General features: G+C 42.1%; 1 protein-coding gene across 1 annotated transcript in view; it reads left to right on the top strand.

The window, feature by feature from the left end:
- Positions 1 to 294: 294 nt before the first annotated feature.
- Positions 295 to 20,516, top strand: part of LOC132383580 (exostosin-1-like) — a 321,695-nt gene continuing 301,473 nt past the window's right edge. Inside the window, exon 1 of the mRNA XM_059954726.1 lies at positions 295 to 1,749. Within this exon, the coding sequence (XP_059810709.1) occupies positions 806 to 1,749 (944 nt within the window). The 5' untranslated portion in view covers positions 295 to 805. The remainder of the gene's footprint in view (positions 1,750 to 20,516) is intronic.

Below are 20,516 nucleotides of genomic sequence, written 5' to 3'. Positions count from 1 at the left end.
ACTCGTTCATAAATAAAAACCAACCCAAAACCACGCCGCCCTTTGCTTCTCCGAAACTGAACATTAAATATAACCCTTAATTGATTTTTTCACACCTGACGCTCAACACGTCCCGACATAGAGTAAGAGGACGGGCTCCGTTTCCGATTCAACCAATCGTCCTCAATAGGAGGCGGGACATCAGTAACCAATAGACTGCTGATCTGACCAATCAGTAGCCGACATAGGAGAAACGGGGGAATAGGTCGTCCAATGCGAAGGTGAGGAAAGTCGAGCGGGCTGGCCAATGGACTAGACGCATAGGGACAGAGGCGTGTCTTGGTTGGAATGTTGGTGGAGCCAAGGTTCGGAAATGGAATGTTTGGACACGGTTACACCTGAGTATCAGCGATATGGACACGTCCCGGTAGGGAGTCCCTCCCGCACCCTATCCTGGCTCAACAGCACTTTATCCCGGCCCCAGCTTCAGGGAGATAGCGCTCCTCGCTGTTTGATCGTGCAGCCACAGAGTACCGACATTCGGCAACCCCCAGCCGGAGTCTGCAGCAGCATCTTTCTCCCCTAATAAGCACCCCCACCCCTCCTCCGCCTCCAGCAGCAGCCACAAGCGGGCAGTTACACCAGATGTCCTCGGCTGCCCAATGCCAGGCTGGGCTAACGCTGCTGAACATCTGCCCTTGCTTGGGAATCGGGGGGATGCCTCTTCTGATAGCGCCGGGGTCTGGAAGCGTTTGAGGTCGGCTTCCCTGGTGCCAGCCCCTGCAACCTTCTCAGCATCCCGAGGAGAGCGAATGGTCCCGGACACATGCAGGCCAGGAAGAAATACATTCTGACCGCGTTCTGCGCCTGTTGGTTCTTGCTATTTTACTTCGGGGGAGCGCAGATCCGGCAGCTGAAGATACTGGCACGCAGGCAGAAAGAGGAGCTGGTGACGGCGAGGAGGTGGCCGGTTTGGGACGATGAGGCGACGCTCAAAAGTTTTGTGGAGCAGCCTGGAGGAGACGAGGTGGATGTCGGGTTGCGGGAATCTCCAAAGATCAAGAGGCAGACGAGGGCAAACGTCTACAAGGACAGCAGGTGTCGGATGGAGACTTGTTTTGACCTGTCTCTGTGCGAGAAACGAGGCTTCAGGGTATACATCTACCCCCAGTCCAAAACGGATAAAGTTTCTGAAAGTTACCAAAAAATTCTTTCCTCCATTCAAGAGTCCAGGTATTACACACCGGACCCACAGCAAGCCTGCTTATTTGTCATGGGTATAGATACTTTAGATCGGGATCAGCTTTCCTTGCAATATATTCACAATGTCGATGCCAAAATCCAGAGTTCTCCTTTGTGGAATAACGGAAGGAATCACTTGATATTTAACCTATACTCGGGAACTTGGCCTGACTACACAGAGGACTTAGGTTTTGATATTGGCCAGGCCATGGTGGCCAAGGCAAGCTTTTACATGGAGAGTTACAGGCCTCACTTCGATGTCTCCATCCCCTTGTTTTCAAGAGAGCATCCCCAGAAGGGCGGAGAGAAAGGCTGGCTTCGCTACAACAATGTTCCACCTCGGAGGAAGTACCTGTTGGTCTTCAAAGGAAAAAGGTACTTGACCGGAATTGGCTCGGATACCAGAAATGCCTTACACCATATCCACAATGGAAAGGATATTATTTCACTGACCACTTGCAAGCATGGGAAAGATTGGGTGAAGCACAAAGATGGTCGCTGTGACCGGGACAACCAAGAGTATGACAAGTAAGTGAATGACCATGGTATGGTCTAACTCATTGAAGTATTCCTGGTCTTTCAAGCATTATTTCCAGAGAAAAAAATAGTTTTGTTATTTACTCTTTATGCATTAAAATGCATTGCTGATTATGAGATGTCCCTCCTGATAGATTGACTGTTAACGTTGCTGAACACCCGTTGTGTCTTTGTGGTTTACACTGGTTATAATCAGCTGGATGTTCGCTAAGAAGTTAAAGGGCTTGCAGAAGTTCAACCTTTTCCTTGTGTTGTTTTTGTGTGTCTTGTTGACTTCTGATGCTTTAATGTGAAGTTTCCATCAAAGCTTAGGATTTGCCTCAACACTTGTAACATTTGAAAAGCTTATTTTATCTTTTGACATAAGGCTATTTTGCCCAAGGAGTGAGTCTGGGCAATGAACAACATTACAACCCATTTATTTGCCTAGAACCTATTCTCTCATGTACCCATCAATATCTCTCTGATTCTTCCACCAGTCACCTTTATTAGGAGTAACTTTGTATTTGGAGAAGCTGCAAACACCAGTGGTCTGAATCAAAGCCAGGTCACAGGAACTGTGAGGCAGATGCACTTACTGTAGGATCAATACACCTGCCTAATCTGGTACTGTGATGAGTTTAAATTTGCTCCTAGTAATACAATTACAAGACTTGATTTGGGATTAGAGTCAATTGTTTCTTTATCTCTTTGTCATTGCCCCCAGGGATTATCTGTCTCATACTAGAGCAACTTCTCCAGTGACGATGAAGCCAGTTGGAGTGTGTATCTGAGCATGTTGTCAGCTCCTGCTCTATTCCACACTGCATGTACTGAAACTCCCCAGTAACTCTCCCTCTTGACATATGTTGTATATAACTGAAGCAGTTCAATTCACTGGCCAGAAGCAAAGGATAGAGACAGAGGAGGAGAGATCAAGGGGTGAGAACTAGGATTGGAAATAGGTGATCAATGTACCATTTTGGTTTCATTTTGGCAGAGGAACACTGATGGGAATATCTGATTTGAATAGTGAGAGAAATTGTGGACATAAGAGTAATAGGGGATTTTTGATGGGTGTGTTTGAATTAGACCCTTGATTTTTAAAACGGGCTTGATTTGATATAATGCTTCCAATTAGACAGAACTACTGAGGAACGTGCCACCTGACACCAACACTGCAGTCATAAATATCAAAAGTAAGAATTTGGCTTGGAAGACTTCAAAAATTGTAACCTGTTCATATTGAAAGGGGTGGAGTTTACTAATCCACATGGCTGCTTTGCAAGCAGTTGGTTAACCCTGCTGCTTTTAGGCAAGTGCTGTGTTTATTTTGCATATTGACTGGGCTGTATGTGAGATTCTGAAGTTAGTAAATTGTGGGGAGTTTTGGACTAGAAGTGTTTGGTCAATACTTAAAAGACAACCAACAGCAGCACTTAAAAGTTGCCTTAACTTTTACTATCTAACTTGTGGTTCGGTTAATTTCACCGGTACTAATTGTCTCTAAATGAATTGTGACTATTAAACACAACTCACTTGAACATGGATTCCATGCTGAATGGCATTGAGATTATACTACAAGTATCTAGAGAAACTATCTGTTGGAAATCTGTTCTCCACCTCAACAGTCACAGATCAACAGAATAATTAAGCATATATAGTATATCTGTCAAGAGAAATCTGCAAAAGGTTTGCAAACTTAGCCAGCTCCACCATAGGTGCCAGTTTCTCCACCATTGAGGACATCTTCAAATGGCAATGCCTCAGAAAGGTGACATTCATCATTAAGGACCACTATCTCACAGGACATCCCTCTTTTCATTGCTCTGTCTCTTTGCACTACTTATTCAATATATTAAACAATTTCTTATTGTAATTTATAGACGCGTGTATTGTTCGTACTGCTGCCGCAAAACAATATATGTCAAGACGTATACCAGTGATATTAAATCTGATTCTGATTGAGAGTGCAGTTAACATTTTTATGCGTGCTTCAGATCAGATTCAGATTTATTTATCACACATACATCAAAATATACAGTGAAGTATCACTTGCGTAAGCCACCAACACGTCCAATGCATTTCCAGGAAAAAAAAATTGAAATCAAAATTCAGCAGCTGTTAGTTAGTCTTGGGTGTAACTGTAGTCTTGGTGCTGATTGTTCTGTGTGAGAGGTCCTCCAATCATAGAGCGATCTTAATTTGTGGCGTTTCATTTCCATCCAATTTCCTTTACTCCTGTCTTCTGTGCAAGCTCACAGTGGGTTTTGGTTGCAGGGGTCCTTTGGCCATCTGGTGTCTAACCAGAGGGGTTATGTTATAGCCCTGAGCCCAGGTGGTGAATAGTTATTTTGTATCACACACAGCAGATCAGCTTTAAGCTAAATGAGAGGCAATGCTGTATTATTTTCTTTCTCTAGAATCTAAATCCCTGCCTGGACACTTGGAACAATCTACAGAGCACTGACTAGCACCGAGGTGGCAATCAGTTCTGTTCTGGAATGAATCACGGAGCCTTCCAAGTTATTCATTAGACTGACACTGGGGCTAAAAAGATCTAGTTAGACAGGCCAAACGTGCACTATCTTGGATCTGACTGAGTAAGGAATGATTCACTGAGTTATCTAAAAATGGACAAAGGATTTCATAGGTTAAGAAGCAAACATTTCCTCTGGGGAGCATCTTAAAATTTGAACATGAAGCACCCCTTCACAGTAAATGGACTTGAAATCTGTCAGTAAAGGCCTTCAGAATGCTGTCAAATTTGAGTATGCTACAAAATTTTCAAAATTAAATGCTCCAAAATGCTGTAAAGTTTGAGTATGCTACCAAATTTTCAAAATTAAATAATCTTCTTCAGAATGGTCAAATTGTGCATTGAATTTTTCAAAATGAAGTTCAATAGATTTTAGTTAATTCAATTAATTTGGGCCAACGACGGCCAGCTGTGGATGAGCTATAAATCTACCTTGGCAAACTGAATGGCAGGATGGTGTCAAGGGGCTATGAGTTAGTTCAACATTGGCTGACACGTTTTACCCTTTAAAGGCCAGTGCTGAGGTAGGCAGTGTTCCATTGAACATAATTTTCCAATCTATCAGCTTGCAGATAGGGTCCTCTCGTTTCTGAGGAGCGAGGGGAAGGAGTGGTTGGATTTGGAATGTCTAATCAGTCCCTGCCCCCCAGAGAAGAGTGAGAGTCCTGAGTTGGTATCGGCCCTTGCCTCTCTGGCGAATAAATGGCCCAGTGACCAGGCAGAAGGTCCTAGTTATCGGAAGCCAAGAATATTTTCTGGAGTTGCGTCCACTCCCGAGGGGGAAGAGGAGTATGAGACTTGGGCAGAGCAGACCTCTCAGTTGTTAAATGACGCTAAGAGACAGAGATTGGTTAAGAGTTGGAGAGGGCGGGCTGCTGACATTGTGAGAGCTGTGAAATCCCAGTACCCCCTTGCCACTGTGTCGCTTTCGTGCGAGCATTGGAAAATGCGTTTGGCACGACAGCCCAATGGAGCTCATGATGGGGTTTCAGAACATGTGTCAGGAGAAGGGGAAGTGTAAATGACAGGAAATTCTTTGGATAGTGAGTTCCCAAGTACCCAAGCAGGGAGAAACGTCAAGAAACTTAGAGGAGACCCAGTGAGGGAATGCCTGGTGTCTCTGGGGGACATGTTCCCGGAAATATACCAAGGAACCCAAAAAAGCAAAAGACCCTATTCCTGAAAGCTTAGTGAGGCCAAGCTCCAGTGTAGTGCTACAGATAGAGAGTATTTATGCTAAAGATTAGTTATTTGCTGATTGGATACTCAACAAAGGGTCGCAGATCAAGTTGCTGTACCATTTGTTTTACACCCGGTATCTGACACATTTAGCATTGACGCCACTCAGTGCATTAGAGATCTGGGCTCTTAGTGCTGGTAATTATCCATACGATGGTCATTCGTCAGTGAAGCTGGAGTTTTCAGAGGCCAATTTTGGAGTGGCTGAGGTCCTTGATACATTAGCGCTGGTTTGTCCGGAGCCTGTTGAGAATGGCGGTGTTTCAGTTCTGGTGGCGACCAACACTCTGCTTGTGAGGAGGCTCATGGGGGCCTGCAAGGAGAAAGCTGGAGAGAGCTTTCTGTGAACATTATCCGTTCACCCGGAGTTTCAAGCTGCTTTTGAGGAAGAGCGTGGCTGCATTCTGCTGGATACCGAGTTCAGACGAGGGACTGTGTGATTTCATCCAGTCAAAGCCAATTGTGTTATGGCTTGAGGAAATAGCAAGAGTGATGGGGACCCCCAAATTTCCCAGGATGCCTGAACAAGGCCCTCTTAGTGGTCACTCCGGAAGACCACAAGGAGAAGTTGGAATTACCTACTGGGGTACTGGTGACCCCTGAACTGCAGAAGCCCTCGGTTGTACAGGGGAACAGGTTGGCAGTGTTTCCAGGAACACTATGAAGAGGGGGGTCACCTTCAAGTGGGGGATGCCCCTGGTGCAGTAATGTCTAGCGTCCTGGTGAGACAAGCCAGGGAGAAAGTTGACTGCTGAGTCATTCAATTTTGTGGACTCCGTGGTACCTGTGGGTTGGAAGAGGAGGCTGGTAGAGAAGATGTTTCAGCTGGAAGGAGTCTTTTCCACTGATGAGTTTGATGTGGGTTGTTCCAAGAGCACTCGTCACACTATCCAGGTGACCGTTCAGACAGAGGTCAAGGCGACTGGCCCCTGCAGAGGTGGAAGATATTTGTGTAAGTTGAAGGAAGCTGGGATCGTCACTGAATGCAGAAGCTGCTGTGCGTTTCCAATAGTGGTGGCCAGAAAGAAAAATGGGAAGGTATGGATGTGTGTGCACTATAATACTTTGAACAGGTGTACTGTCCCTGACCAGTATACGTTCCTGAGGATTGAAGACGCGCTGGCCTGTCTGAGTGGTGCAGTTTGGTTCAGTGTGCTGGACTTGAGGAGTGGATATGACCAGATCCCCATGAGTGAGGCTGACAGAGAGAAGATAGCATTTATTTGTCCACTGCAATTCTTTCAGTTTGAAAAGATGCCCCAGGGCACATCGGGAACCCCTGCACTCTTCTGACGTGTATGGAGAAAATGGTGGGGGATATGAACTTGCTTGAGGTATTGGTGTATCTGGATTATCTCATTGTGTTGGATTACCTTGGAGGAACAGGAAGCGAGGCTACCGAAGATGCTGGGCCACCTGAAGGCTGAAGGGTTAAAACTTTCCCTGGACAAGTGCCAGTTCTGCAAAATGTCTGTCAGCTGTGTTGGGCACATAGTCTCAGGAGTTGGAGTAGTTACGGATCCATCTAAGATAGAGGTGGTGATAACATGGCCAAGGCGCCCGAATGGCCTTTTACCCCCGTGTTGGCAAATTATCTCAATGTTATGAGGACATGGCTAAATTTGGTGGGGTGGTGGGGGGGAGATAGTGTAACACTCCCCCCTCCCCCCCCCCCCGAGAAAGGTTTCACAGCTAATGTCATGGTTTTTCTGTAGAAGCAGTGTTTGGGTTATGACAAGAGATAACAGGGGCTTTGGAATGTCAGCCGTCCAATGAATGGAGTGTTTCTCTTGTGTGCCTGACAACGAGGTGATCTGAGTCTTTTGTTCGGTGGAAGATGGAGAGAGAAGATAACAGAAAGAAGAGGTCGTAGACACCCGAAAGGAGTGGACTTGGAGTGGGGCCGGGAGTTGACCAAGGCTGGGAAAATCGATGGAGGACCAGTGGAAGGGAACCTGTGAGCTCCAACGTGCACATTGGACTGTTTCATTAAAATGGGCCCCTTTCTTTTTGTTTCTTTACTAACCCTTTAGTCAAATTAAGAATTATAAATGTTAATCATTTAATTGCATATGGTGTACTGTCTGTTATTTGATAGTACTGACTTGTAACAGGGTAACACATCGCGCAGCATCCACCCAAACAAGAGGTTTTGCTCCTCAGATTTCACACGTTTGGCGGGGACAGAGACTGTCTTCCCTCGACTGACGCTGTCAGCTGATATGTTAATATCAATCATTCAAGGGCACATGTGATGCTGTTGGTCATTGTTTACTAATGTTGGTTCCCATTGAGACAGCGACATGTCATGTTGTAGCGTGTAGCAGCTGATTAAACAATTACACAAGTGTTTTGTTGTGATACTGCAAACACATCTCTAACTTTCCCCTGGTTCTTCAAGAATTTCAGAAGAAAACCAGTTGGCCTACAGTTTGCTTTGTGACTATAATTATAAATCAGTCGTTAATTACAGAGACATTAGAGTGTCATTACTCAAACCTGCATTATTGGTTACTATGGTACTGTAGTAGTTCCATGAAATTATTAAAATTTAAGTTTTTAATTGCTGTTTTACTATATGTAGATTATGTAATGTTAGTGTGTGGGTTGGAATTGGTAAAACACGTGTCTGTGATCTTGGTGTTTATCTGCAACTGTACAGTAATAAAGATAAGATTATAACATTAACAGAATGCTTTGTCTTTAGTGACAAAGGAAAAGGTTATAATGAGCTTGATAAACTTGTTTAATTCGGTGTTGTAAATTAGGCAGCATATAGACTTGCAAGGTTATTGGTAGCAGAAATGTGCTCTACTTTCTGGCAGAAGTGGCATATTTATTGAGGGGGAAAAATGAATTTTCTGTGCCTACTTGAAACAGTTGGGGGATTTGCGACTGGTGAGGGTCAGGGTTATGTGCTGATGACAGGGTGGCAGGGAACCAAAGTGGTTAGCAAGTAGTTCACTTGTCAATCTTGCAGTCAGACGCTACAGGAGTAATTCAGTGCTGATGAAGGGTCTCGGCCCAAAACGTCGACAGTTTATTCTTTTCCGTAGATGCTGCCTGACCTGGGGGGGGGGGGGTGTGTGTGTGTGTGTGTACTTTGATAATAATGTACTTTGAATCACTGAATATAACAAAACTAAGAGAAAACTCTACTGCATCCTTTACCAACTGAAGAGGTGTCTGTCGATGTCTCCCTCCATTGCTGCCTGACCTGAGTTTTCTGTGTGTGTGTGTGTGTGTCCGCGCGCACACGATCACTGTGTTTGGGAATAATTCCAAGTTGTCTTGGGAAGGCATGACAGAGGCTATATTTCATTTGGAGTTTGAGCAGATGTAGTATGTCACCAAAGGCTCTTGCAAATTTCTACAGATGCACTGGCGGGAGTGTTCGAACTGGTTGCATCTCCATCTGGAATGGAGGAGCCACAGCTCAAGATTGGGGGAAATTGCAGAAGGTTGTAAGCTCAGTTGGCTCTGTCATGTGTTCTAGCCTCCCCGCCAGCGAAGACCTCTTCAAAAGGCATCGTCTCGAAAAGGGGGCATCCATAATTAAGGATCCCCTTCACCCAGGACATGCCCTCATCTCATTGCTACCATCAAGGAGGAGGTACAGGAGACTGAAGACACATACTCAATGTTGCACAAACAGCTTCTCTTCCACCATCCAATTTCTGAATAGACAATGAACCCATGAACACTACCTCACTATTTTTACTTACATTATTTTGCTCTTTATGCACTACATATTAAATTTATTATTGTAGTATATAGCGGTTTTATAATGATATATATTTCTTAATGTAATTTATAGTTTTTTATTTTTATTGCTGCCTTAAATTCCACAAATTGTTCCATAACATATGCCAGTGATATTAAATCTGATTCTGATTCAGATTGGCCAACAAAGGGCATACCACAACAAGGTCTGAAAGTAAAGGCGGGTGAGGATTTATGTCATTGTACGTAGCCCTGACACAGAATTCATGTCAAGGTCACGGTGATGAATTGGGACAAGAATTGCCCTGTTAAATTTTTGAGTGGAATGAGTTGAGTAAAATGGTTATTAATACTAAGAAATACAGCAACATGTGAAAGAAAATAACACCATAAGACACAGGAGCCGAATTAGGCCATTGAGTTTGCTCTGTAATTCCATCATGGCTGATTTATTATCCCTCTCAACCTCATTTTCCTGCCTTCTCCCCATAACCTTTGACATCTTTACTAATCAAGAACCTATCAACCTCTGTTTTAAATACAGCCGTCCGTGGTAATTAATTCCATAAATTCACCACCCTCTGGCTTAAGAAATTCTTCTTCACCCAAGGCTCCTGTGCTTCCTTCCCAACGGCAGCAGTGAGAAGGGAACATGGCCTGGAGAGTGGGGGTCCTTGATGATGGATGCTGCTTTCCTGTGACAGCGCTCCTTGAAGATGAGCATCTGATGTTGAACTCTTGTGAGATGTGTAGGTGCTGCTTTCTTGCCAGGAATGACCATGTCAAGTGCTGGAGTAGTGTGTGTGGGGGGTTGGGGGGGCTATTCCAAGGCAGCACACACTAAATGCTGGAGGAACTCAGCAGTTCAGGCAGCATCTATGGAAATTAATAAATAGTCAATATTTCGGGCAGAGACCCTTCTTCCATTTTATTCCATGGTAAATATATTTTCAAACCAGAATGATGGAAACAAAATCCTAAATGATCTAATAACTACTTTGTTGCGAAATAGCCCAAAACAGGTACAGTTTAACTGCAAATTGTAACGAAGGAGGTTGTTTGTTTCTCTCTCTGTGTCTGTCTGTCTCTCTCTTCTCATGTTCATCTTTAAAAGAAGAAAGATGGTTAATCTTGTTATTGAATCCTTTTAGCAGAGCTTGAGCACTGTGATTAAAGGTCCATTGAAATGTCAAGTGTTTTATTCTCTGCTAGGCTGAGTGGTGGAATTTTTGATTCTTGGTCAGAAGGTCAAGGTTCAAGCCCCCATTCCTGGATCTGAGCATGTAATCTACAGTGACATTGTGTTGTAGTGCTGAGGGATTATTGTACTGTTGAAGTAATTATTGGACGTCTTCAGCAATTCAGGTGGTTGAAAAGAGTCTCCTGGATTTGTACAAAGATTTACATGGAATCTGCAGCATTGAAATGGCCCATTCAACTCAACCACTCTCTCTGTGCCATCTTATTCCCTTTTCTCTATTACACTCTTTTACTTTGCTTTCGAAAGAATCTGTGATCTGCAGCACAATGACTCCCTGTAGTTCTGAGCACTCTCTGAATAAAGAAGCTCCTCATTCCGTATGGTTTACTGATGGTTGCCTTAAAGTTGTGGCTACTTTGCCACGAGTGGTATTGAAACGGAGAATCCTTGAGCTCCCCACCGTCACATTGTGGGTGGAATATTGCAGGACACTTTTCTGTGAGTGCTATGATTGTATGTACTATTTGAAGGGAAACAGGATGAGATTGGTGTTTACCTGAAGTCAAATTAAGAAGCCATAACTTTTTAATTTGCTGGTAATCATCAGTTTTGAATGTTATTGACCAATATGTTGTTGTTGAAACAACAGAACTCGACACCTGAATCATTTTGGTCAGGCTGTCGGCGCCCAAGGTGAGGGACGGGCCAGTCTGACTCGCTGTTCTGCGTTGAGCGGGGAATCTCAGTCTCTTTATGGACTTTGGTTGAGCATGATTTATTTTTTTTTCTTCCTTTTCCTGCGCTTTGAGGTGTTTCATGGTCTTCTTTACTTTGAGGGGTTCTTTTGGGTTTTTTTGTTTTGTGGCTGCTTGTAAGGAGATGAATCTCAAGCTTGTATAAAGTATACATACTTTGTACTTTGAACTTAAAATTATTGGCCGGCTCTGTTTTGGACACTGCACCTCATTAGAGCAAGCACAGAAAAAATAGGTAAATGCATTTTTGTGTGTGTATTTTAATCAAAAATTCATCTGCCAATATTCAATAACCAATTAAAACACTTCTGAAGATTAATAAATCTTGCAATTTCTACTTTGTATCTATCTTAGCAAAAACCACTTAAATAAATTGTGGCCTGTATACATTGTACATTTGAAATGAGCGCTGGTGTCTTGTGTTCATTTTAATTTACCATTCATTTCTCTGGTTAGCCACATTTGATTCCCATAACTAGTGGTTAAATATTGGACAGCATTAATATAGAAGCAAGCTCTGCATCTTTTAATCCTGTTCCAGGTCTTGTGAAGAACACATTCAATGAGACAATAATCTTTCTGTCACTGAAGGGCAAATGTGGTTTTGTGCATATCCCTGGGATTATAGTTTTAAGGTGAAGAGTTAGCTATTGAAGCTGAGATTGATGAGAAATTTTCATCATTCAGAGAGCTGCGAATCATTAAAATTCGTCATCCTAAATGGTTTTGGATGCTCAGTTACTGAGAGCATTGAGGACTGAAATCAATCGATTAATGGCAGTAACATAGTCAAGAGATAGAATCTGATGTTGAAGTTCACTCCTGATCCTACTGACAGCAGTTCAGGTTCAGAATCAGAGTCAGGTTTAATATCACTGGCATATTGTATGCTGTGAAATTTGTTGTTTTGTGGCATTAGTCCATTGCAATACATAATAAAACTATAAATTACAATAAATATATGTAGAAGAAAATTTAAACTAAATAAGAAGTTGAAAAAGAGAGGAAAAAATAGTGAGGTGGTGTTCATGGGCTTCCTGTCCATTCAGAAATCTGATGGCAGAGGAGAAGCAGTTCCTGAAACGTTGACTGTGCGTCTTTGTATTTCAAAGTACGCTGTGGCTTTCTCTTCCTATTCAATGTGCTTTTTTAAAAACTTTGGCACTTATTAGTCACCCAGGTCATCAACACAAGAGATACTACAGATGCTGGAAACCCAAAACAACACACACAAAATGCTGGAGGAGCTCAGCAGGTCAGGCAGCATATATGGGCGTGAATAAAACAAGAAAGACATTTTGGGCCAAGACCCTTCTTCAGGACGGAAAAAGAAGGGGAAAGGGAAAGAGGTTAGCTGGAAGGTGATAGGTGAAACCAAAAGGGTGGGAAAAGGTAAAGGGTTGGAGAAGAAGGAATCTGATAGGAGAGGAGAGTGGACTATAGGAGAAGGAGGAGGAAGGGATCTGGGGGAAAGTGAAAGGGCAGTGGGGAAGTAAAAGAAGAGGGAAGTGAAAGGGAAAATTTTCACCGAAAGGTGAAATCGATATTCATGCCATCTGCATGGAGGCTACCCAGATGGAATATAAGGAGGGAATGGGCTAAAATGTCAGAATGGGAATTGGAATGGCCACCAGGAAGTATCACTTTTGGCCGATGGAATAGGCGTGCTCAACGAAACAGTCCCCCCAGTTGTCTATGTGTCACCCAAATGCTCTGGTTCAAGAGCATTGAGCACATCTACATGAACTGTTTCTGCAGAAAAGTCGCATCTATCATCAAAGATCCTCACCACCCAGGCCAAGCTCTCTTCTCGCTGCTCAGGTAGAAAGTACAGGAGCTTCAGAACTTGGACCACCAGGTTCAAGAACAGTTACAATCCCTCAACCATCAGGCTCTTGAACCAAAGGAGCTAACTACACTCGTTTTACTTCTGGTGTTCCTACGACCAGTGGTCTCACTTTTAGGACTCTTTATCTTATTATCTCATGCTCGTTACTTATTGCTATTTATTTATATTTACGTTTGCACAGCTTGTTGTCCATTGATCCTGTTTATAGTTACTGTTCTATAGAATTGCTATGTATGCCCGCAAAAAAGAATCTCCGAGTTGTATTTGGTGGCACATATGTATTCTCTGATAATAAATTTGACTTTGAACTTTACATTTCTTACTATTGATTCTACTGTTAAAGCCAGTAATCTTAGCTTTAACAATGCTGAAGCTTAGCATGATTCTACCAGTCTGTCTCTCACTCCAACCCAATAGTGCAACATGCTTTTTATGATAAAGAGCAAACAGCCACGGGAGATCTGCATGCTGATAGATTGAAAAATTTAATGACTGAGACTGCAGGTTGACAGAACATGGAACTGGTATACTATAGGAACAGATCCTTAAGTCCATTACATCTGCGATGGACACAATTAAACTATCTCCCTTCTGCACATGATCCATATTGCTTCAAACTCCGATATTCATAACGTCTATCTAGCAGCTTCTTGATTGAGAATAATAATAACTTCATTTATAGAGCACTTTTCATACAGATGATGTCGTTCAAAGTGTTTTACAAAGGGATAAAAGTACAAACATGAAAATAAACTATAAAAATATACACTGAAATAAAAGACAAAGATGTTATTTAAAAGTCGGTTTTGAGCTGGTCAGTGGAGTCATCATACCTTATAGGTTTAAGTATTGAATTCCATGGTCAAGGAGAATAGCTTAAGAAAGCTGACCTGCCAGTTATCTTTTGAGGGATATTAGATACCTGTCCATGAACACTCATTAAAGGTTTAAATTTCCAATTGTTTTCATGTAGAAGTCGTGCAAAATAATAGAGACATTTCTCTTGCTTGTCGTTTGTTAATTTACAATTTCTCAGAAAATGTTACCTAGGAGAAATGTTTTGATGTTATGCCTTATGGGGACATGAAACATCATCAAGCTACTGTGATCCACTTAGTGATTCTTGTCAAATGATGTTTCGAATCTGCTAGTGTTCATCACTTGCGGAAGAAATTACCCATCAAGTTTTTTCTCTCATTATTTTCTGGTGCTGGGCTTTTTGTACTTCTCAATTTCTACATTTTGGCATTTTTTCCCCTCTGATTTAGCTGCTGAATGAATCCAATTTCATTGATGTAGTCTTCACAAGGGTAGAGGTACTGAGTTATCTTTTGGAAGCAAGGTAATTGTCATTAGGAAGTGTGTACCAAAGTACTTTGCAGTGAGGAGAAGTCAATCTTCCTCATTTGTAGTGCTCTGGGTATATAGAAGTCCCAGGTTAAAAAGCCATAAAACAGTATTGTAGATTTACTTCCATGGAATTAATAAAGTTTCAGCTGTCTCTCCACACTAACATCATCTTCTTCTTCCGTCATTATGCTCCTTTCCTCCTGTAAGTATGTTCCCCATCTCGCTCCTGAAAATTAAACTCAAATTTTTGCCTCTGAGTCAGAATACTAAAGATTTACATACCATGCCAGCTCTCAGAGTGCTTCAGTCCATCAAGATACTGGAAAGTAGATTGAAGGTAGATCCCTTTCCAACTTTTTAATGTCTTCAGGATTTGCATGTTGCAGACTGTTACTGGTAATATTTAATAATAAAGACACAGTCAGGTAGGAGCGTAGATTATTTCACTGGGGAGGTCTGCATCAGTGGCAGGAAGGCTATTTGGAATCCTACTGGAGATGGTGACAAGCGCATTCCTTTTCCAGCCAACTATTTTGATTTCACTCCAGTCACCAAGCAGTGTTATTTACTTGAGTGGAATACGCAGAAAATGGAAGTTCCTTGAAAATTCAATCTCCAAAGGCCACCCCTGGGGAAACTTAAAAGTCGGATTCCATTACCCTGGTCAGCCATCATTCTCTGGTTGCCGTCAGTTGCCAAGCAACAGCACACCTGAGTATGTGACACGTTAGTGCAGCCACAATTGGGAGAAATGTGATGAGCTTCCTCACCCGTCGACTTCAAGTAGGAAGGAAAAGTATCTGAGAAAAAAATGTAACATGTCTTCAGCACTTAACAAAAGTTGAGGTTAGACTTATTTTTGCAAAAAGACCAGAACCAAGTTTAAGAAGGCCACCAAAATTTAGACAATTTCTCGCATGGGAAATAATTGTGTGAATAATGTTGAAAGTAGAGAAAGATGAATGAAGTCTTTTTGTGCATGTGTTAAATATTAATCCTCAATATTCGATTTGACTCCAAGTTATGTGGATAAACTAATTCTACACATTGTTGTGTGCATTTTGGGGAAGATGACAGAAACTCTGAAGTGTTTATAACAGAAATACTGCAGATTTCAAGTTTTTTATTTTACTTAGTGATACAGTCCGGAATAGGCCCTTCCGATCCTTACAGCTACACCGCCCAACAACCCCGATTGAACCCGAGCCTAATCACAGGACAACTTGCAATGACCAATGAACCTACACAGTGTTACGTCTTTGGAATGTGGGAGGAAACCGGAGCACCTGGAGGAACCAGACATTCCACGGAGAGGACATACAGAGAATACTGGGATTGAACTCCGAACTCTGACACCCTGAACTGTAATGGCGTCCTGCTAACCGCTACCATGGTGTCCATTTCTGTATTATGTCGGTTTTAATTGCATGGAAATAATAAACCATGCAATTAAACCAGGGAACTGTTGCGCTTGGGACCGCGGTAATGTAGCGGTTAGCACAACAGCTCGGCATCAGAGTTCAAAGTTCATTTCAGATGTCACCTGTAAAGAGTCTGTGTGTCCACCCTGTGGAATGTGTGGGTTTCCAGGTACTCCGATTTCCTCCCACGGTCCAAAGATGTACCGGTTAGTAGGTCAATTGGTGATTATCTGTGATTAGGCTAGGGTTAAATTGGGGATGGCTGGGCATTGTGGTTCGAAGTGCTGGAAAGGCCTTCTCCACTTTCTTTCTCTAAATAAATAAATAAACTTGATGGAGCGTGTTTCCAAAATGAAATCAGCACTGGCTGCACTAGGACTGAATTATTTACAGCACTGAATAAAACGAGATGGAAATGCTAGGCCCAAGGGAAAAGGCCAAATTACTGGGTCTTCTTGGACTGTGGCAGTGTAACTAGATTGGTCACAATTCACGTTGGGATAGTATGTTGTGCAATGCTTATTTCTGTCCTGCTGAAGAGTTAAGGATCAATGCTACTCCAGTGCAATCTGTGCATTGTACTTTTTTTTAATCAGGTTTGAAGATGGAGCTCCAGAAGGCCAGTGACGTTGATAGGCCACGATCCAGTGCTCCATGAGGGATTGACCATAGACATAGGAGCAGAATTAGGCTGTTCTGCTTTGTTGTTCCATCATGGCTGACTTATTATCCCTCTTAACCCTATTCTCTTGCCTTCTCTCCATAACCTTTGGTGCCCTTGTTAATACCTATCAAACTCCATCTTAAATCAACCGGATTACTTTTCCTTGACAGCTGCCTGTGGCAATGAATTCCACAGATTCACCACCCTTCGGCTAGAGAAATTCCTCCTCATCTCTGTTCTAAAGGGACATCCTTCTATTCTACTAGAGGAAACACCATCTCCAAGTCCACTCTATTTAGGCCTTTCAACACTCAATAGGTTTCAATAAGATCCTCCTTCAGATTGTAAGGTCTTATGACTGAGCCCCAATTTGGATGGATTACAATTACTTAATAAGTCTGAATATATGAGCAGTCATTAGAAGATTCAACTCTTAGTGATTATCTATGGTAAATCATGAAAATTTATAGCAATGTTTCCCCCATTGATCATTTGGCAATGCCTTGAAAACATTAACAGCTTTGCAAGAAACCTGTGGAAGTATATTTCCCCATTTCATTTTGATGCTGTGGGATGCAGTTTATTGGGTTGTTCTTTGTTTGACAAATTTCTATAAATGTGTAGTGGAACGTGGCTGACTGGCTGTATCACAGCCTGGCATAGAAACACCAATGCCTTTGAACAGAAAATCCTACAAAAGGTAATGGATTCAGCCCAGTACATCATGGGTAAAGCCCTCTCATCCATTAAGGACATCTACGTGAAGTGTAGTCATAAGAAAGCAGCATTCGTCATCAGAGATCACCACCACTCAGGCCATGCTGTTTTCACTCTGCCATCAGATAGAAGGTCCAAGAGCCTCAGCACCAGCTTCAAGAACAGTTACTACCCCTCAACAATCAGGCTCTTTAACAGAAAGAGATAACTACTATGCCTACTTGCCCACCCATTGGGATGTTCCCACAGCCAATGATCTCACTTTAAGGACTCTTTATGTTGTTATTACATGTTGTCATTATTTATTGCTATTTACTTACGTTTGCATTTCCACACTTTGTTGTCCTCTGCATTCTGGTTGATCTTTCATTTGTCCTGTTATAGTTACTATTTTATTGATTTGCTGAGTATGCCCGCAGGAAAATGAATCTCAGGGTTCTATATGTGCACTTTAATAACAAAATTCACTTTGAACTTTGAACTTCAGTGGGAAAGAGATGGGCAATAAATGCTGACTCAGTTGGCAATGCCCACATCCCGTAAATCAATAAATAAAAAAAAGAGGTAAATGAGCATCCTTGAGCAATTGAACATCCCTATAAATGGGAGGTGATCAGTGAAGTACTCTTAATTCCACAAGGTGGCCTGACAACGTGGCACTTTCACTGCAGGGAAGAGAGGAATCTCCGGTAACCAGAGCGAAGACCATTGGAACTCTAGTGTTGAGACAATCCAATGTCCATGCAACCCGCTTTGACATTTAATGCATCTGCCCACTTGTACTTCCAGTTCTTTCTTGGTGATATTTTGTCATCTGGGCAATGAAATTTTATTCCTGTGGAAAGGATTTTATTGGATGTATCAGTAATTTGGGGAAGACCCATGCTATGCACAGTGAATGTTAAAATCAATAGGGAGAAGCCATGATAATTCAACGGTAACTGAGTCAGAATATTGTGTGTTCAAATCTTTAAATTTAGAATCGAAGTACGTACATGTCACCATATACTACCCTGAGATTCATTTTCTTGCAGGCATTTATAGTAGAACAAAAAAATACTATTGAATGAGTGAAAAAGCACACACGAAGACTGGCTAACATATATGCAAAAGAAGACAGACTGCAAATACAAAAAAACTAATGACAATAAATAAATAATACTGAGACCATAAGTTATAGGATCCTTGAAGGTGAATCCAGAGGTTGTAGAATCAATTCAGTGTTGAGGTGAGTGAGATTTTGCACATTGGTTCAGGAACCTGGTGATTGCAGGTATTAACTGTTCCTGAACCTGGTTGTACAGGAAGGTAGGTTTCTGTACCCCCTTCCGGACGGCAGCAGTGAGAAACGAGTATGGCGTGGAATTTGGGAGTCCTTGATGATGGATGCTGCTTTCTTCTGGCAGTGTAGATATGCTCAATGGTGAAGAGGCCTTTTCCTGTGGTGGACTGGGCTGTATCCACAATGTTTTGTAGGCTTTTAGTGAAAGCAGAGGATAAAATCCTGGCTGAGACTCCCAGTGCCTGCCCTGAAGGGGCGCGGTGTTCTCAGAGGGGTATCTTTCAGATGTCAGAGCCAGGCATCTTTGGTGGACTAGGAAGACTCCCAGAGGTAGTGAAGAAATGCAGATTTTTCCAGGGTGACTAGTTCTCCCTCATGTAACAGCATTGGGGCAGATGTTTCGGTAATTATCAAATTGCTCATTATGAGACTTTCTTGTCATTTTTCCAACATTGTAATGGCTGTTAAGTGTTTTAAGATGCCATGACATCACAGAATGCATCAGGAGTAGGAAGTTGTTCTCTCACTTTACAGGATTTTTGCTGTGAGTGGCAGTCCCTAACTGTACAGCAGCTTCACTATTCCTTTGATAGTGCTCTTTTTGACACATCTTAACACTGGTAAGGTTATTCATTACAATTCACTTATCATTAATAAACAGTACATTTTCTAATTCTCGATGGTTAGGTGTTTGGGTCAATCTGTCCTCAAACTTGGTTCTACTAGTCGACAAGTTCTCACTTTGGTTCTGCAGGCTCCACAAAAGTTTGGGGTGTTGGAGTTTGGAGTTCAATCCTGGAATTCTCTGTAAGGAGTCTGTACATCTTCCCAGTGGATTGTGTAGATTTTCTCTGGGTTCTCTGGTTTCCTCCCACAGTCCAAAGACCCACCAGATAGTTGGACAATTGGTCCTGTGATGAGGCTTGGATTAAATCATGTTTGCAGGGGATCGTGGCTCAAAGGGCCTTTTCCAGGCAGTATCTCTAAATAAATAGAAAGTTTGTCAAATTTAAATATGCCAATTGGACTACTATATGCATGAGCAAATTTTAGAGTGGAGGAGTTTCTCCCATTTCCAGGAGCAAATGTAAGAGCTATCTTGTGTTTTTTTTTTATTTGAAGGTTCTCCCTCATTTGTTCTGGACAGGGAAATGGTTTTCCCTCTGCCTGGGTATTAGTTATTATTAAAGGTAATGACATTCTCTTGAATGTGTATAGGAGTATGAAGTCCAAAGCAGAAATAAATGCTGGGCATTCTCATCATTTGTGGAGGGGGTAGACTGTTAGGGTTTCAGCAAGACCAGGTTTTATTGAAGCATCCTTAACTGAAGTGTTAGCTCTGTTTCACAGTCCACACGTGTATCGTGACCTACTGCATTTTCTTCTCGTATTTAAAATTTCTAGCATCTGCAGTTTGCTTTTTAATTTTCATCTTGTTGTCCAAGTTATTCATGTTGTTTCACCAAATCTTCAACAACATGTTGTAAAGAGTTAACTTGTTGCATGAATTTTTAGATTTTTATGTCAGAGGGATTAACTTCACTGAATTTCGCTCAATTTATGGACTCATTTTCAAGGACTCTACAAATAATTTTCTTGACTTTTATTGCTTATTTTTGTTTTTCTTTTTTTTCCTGTGTTTACACAGTTTGTTGTATTTTGCTCACTGTTTGTTCTTCTGTCCTGTTGGGTGTGTTCATTTTCTTGTGGGCATACAGAGTAAATCCATAATAGAATAATAGAATCAATGAAAGACTGTGCCAACTTGTGCATTCAGCCAGTGTGCTGAAGACAACAAACTGTGTAAAAACAAAAATGAAAGGAATAATAATAAATAAATAAGCAATAGATAACGAGAACGTGAGCTGAAGAGTCATGGAAAATGAAGTTGAGTGAAGTTATCTACTTTGGTTCAAGGGTCTGATGGTTGATGGGTAGTAATTGTTCCTGAGGCTCCTGTGCCTCCTTTCTGATGGCAGCAACGAGAAGAGAGTGTGTCCTTGGGTGTGGGGGGGGGGGGGGTGTTGCCTGATAATGGA

Source organism: Hypanus sabinus, chromosome 30 (assembly GCF_030144855.1).
Source record: "Hypanus sabinus isolate sHypSab1 chromosome 30, sHypSab1.hap1, whole genome shotgun sequence".
Classification (NCBI taxonomy): Eukaryota; Metazoa; Chordata; class Chondrichthyes; order Myliobatiformes; family Dasyatidae; genus Hypanus; species Hypanus sabinus.
This window is presented reverse-complemented; position numbering and strand designations above follow the sequence as displayed.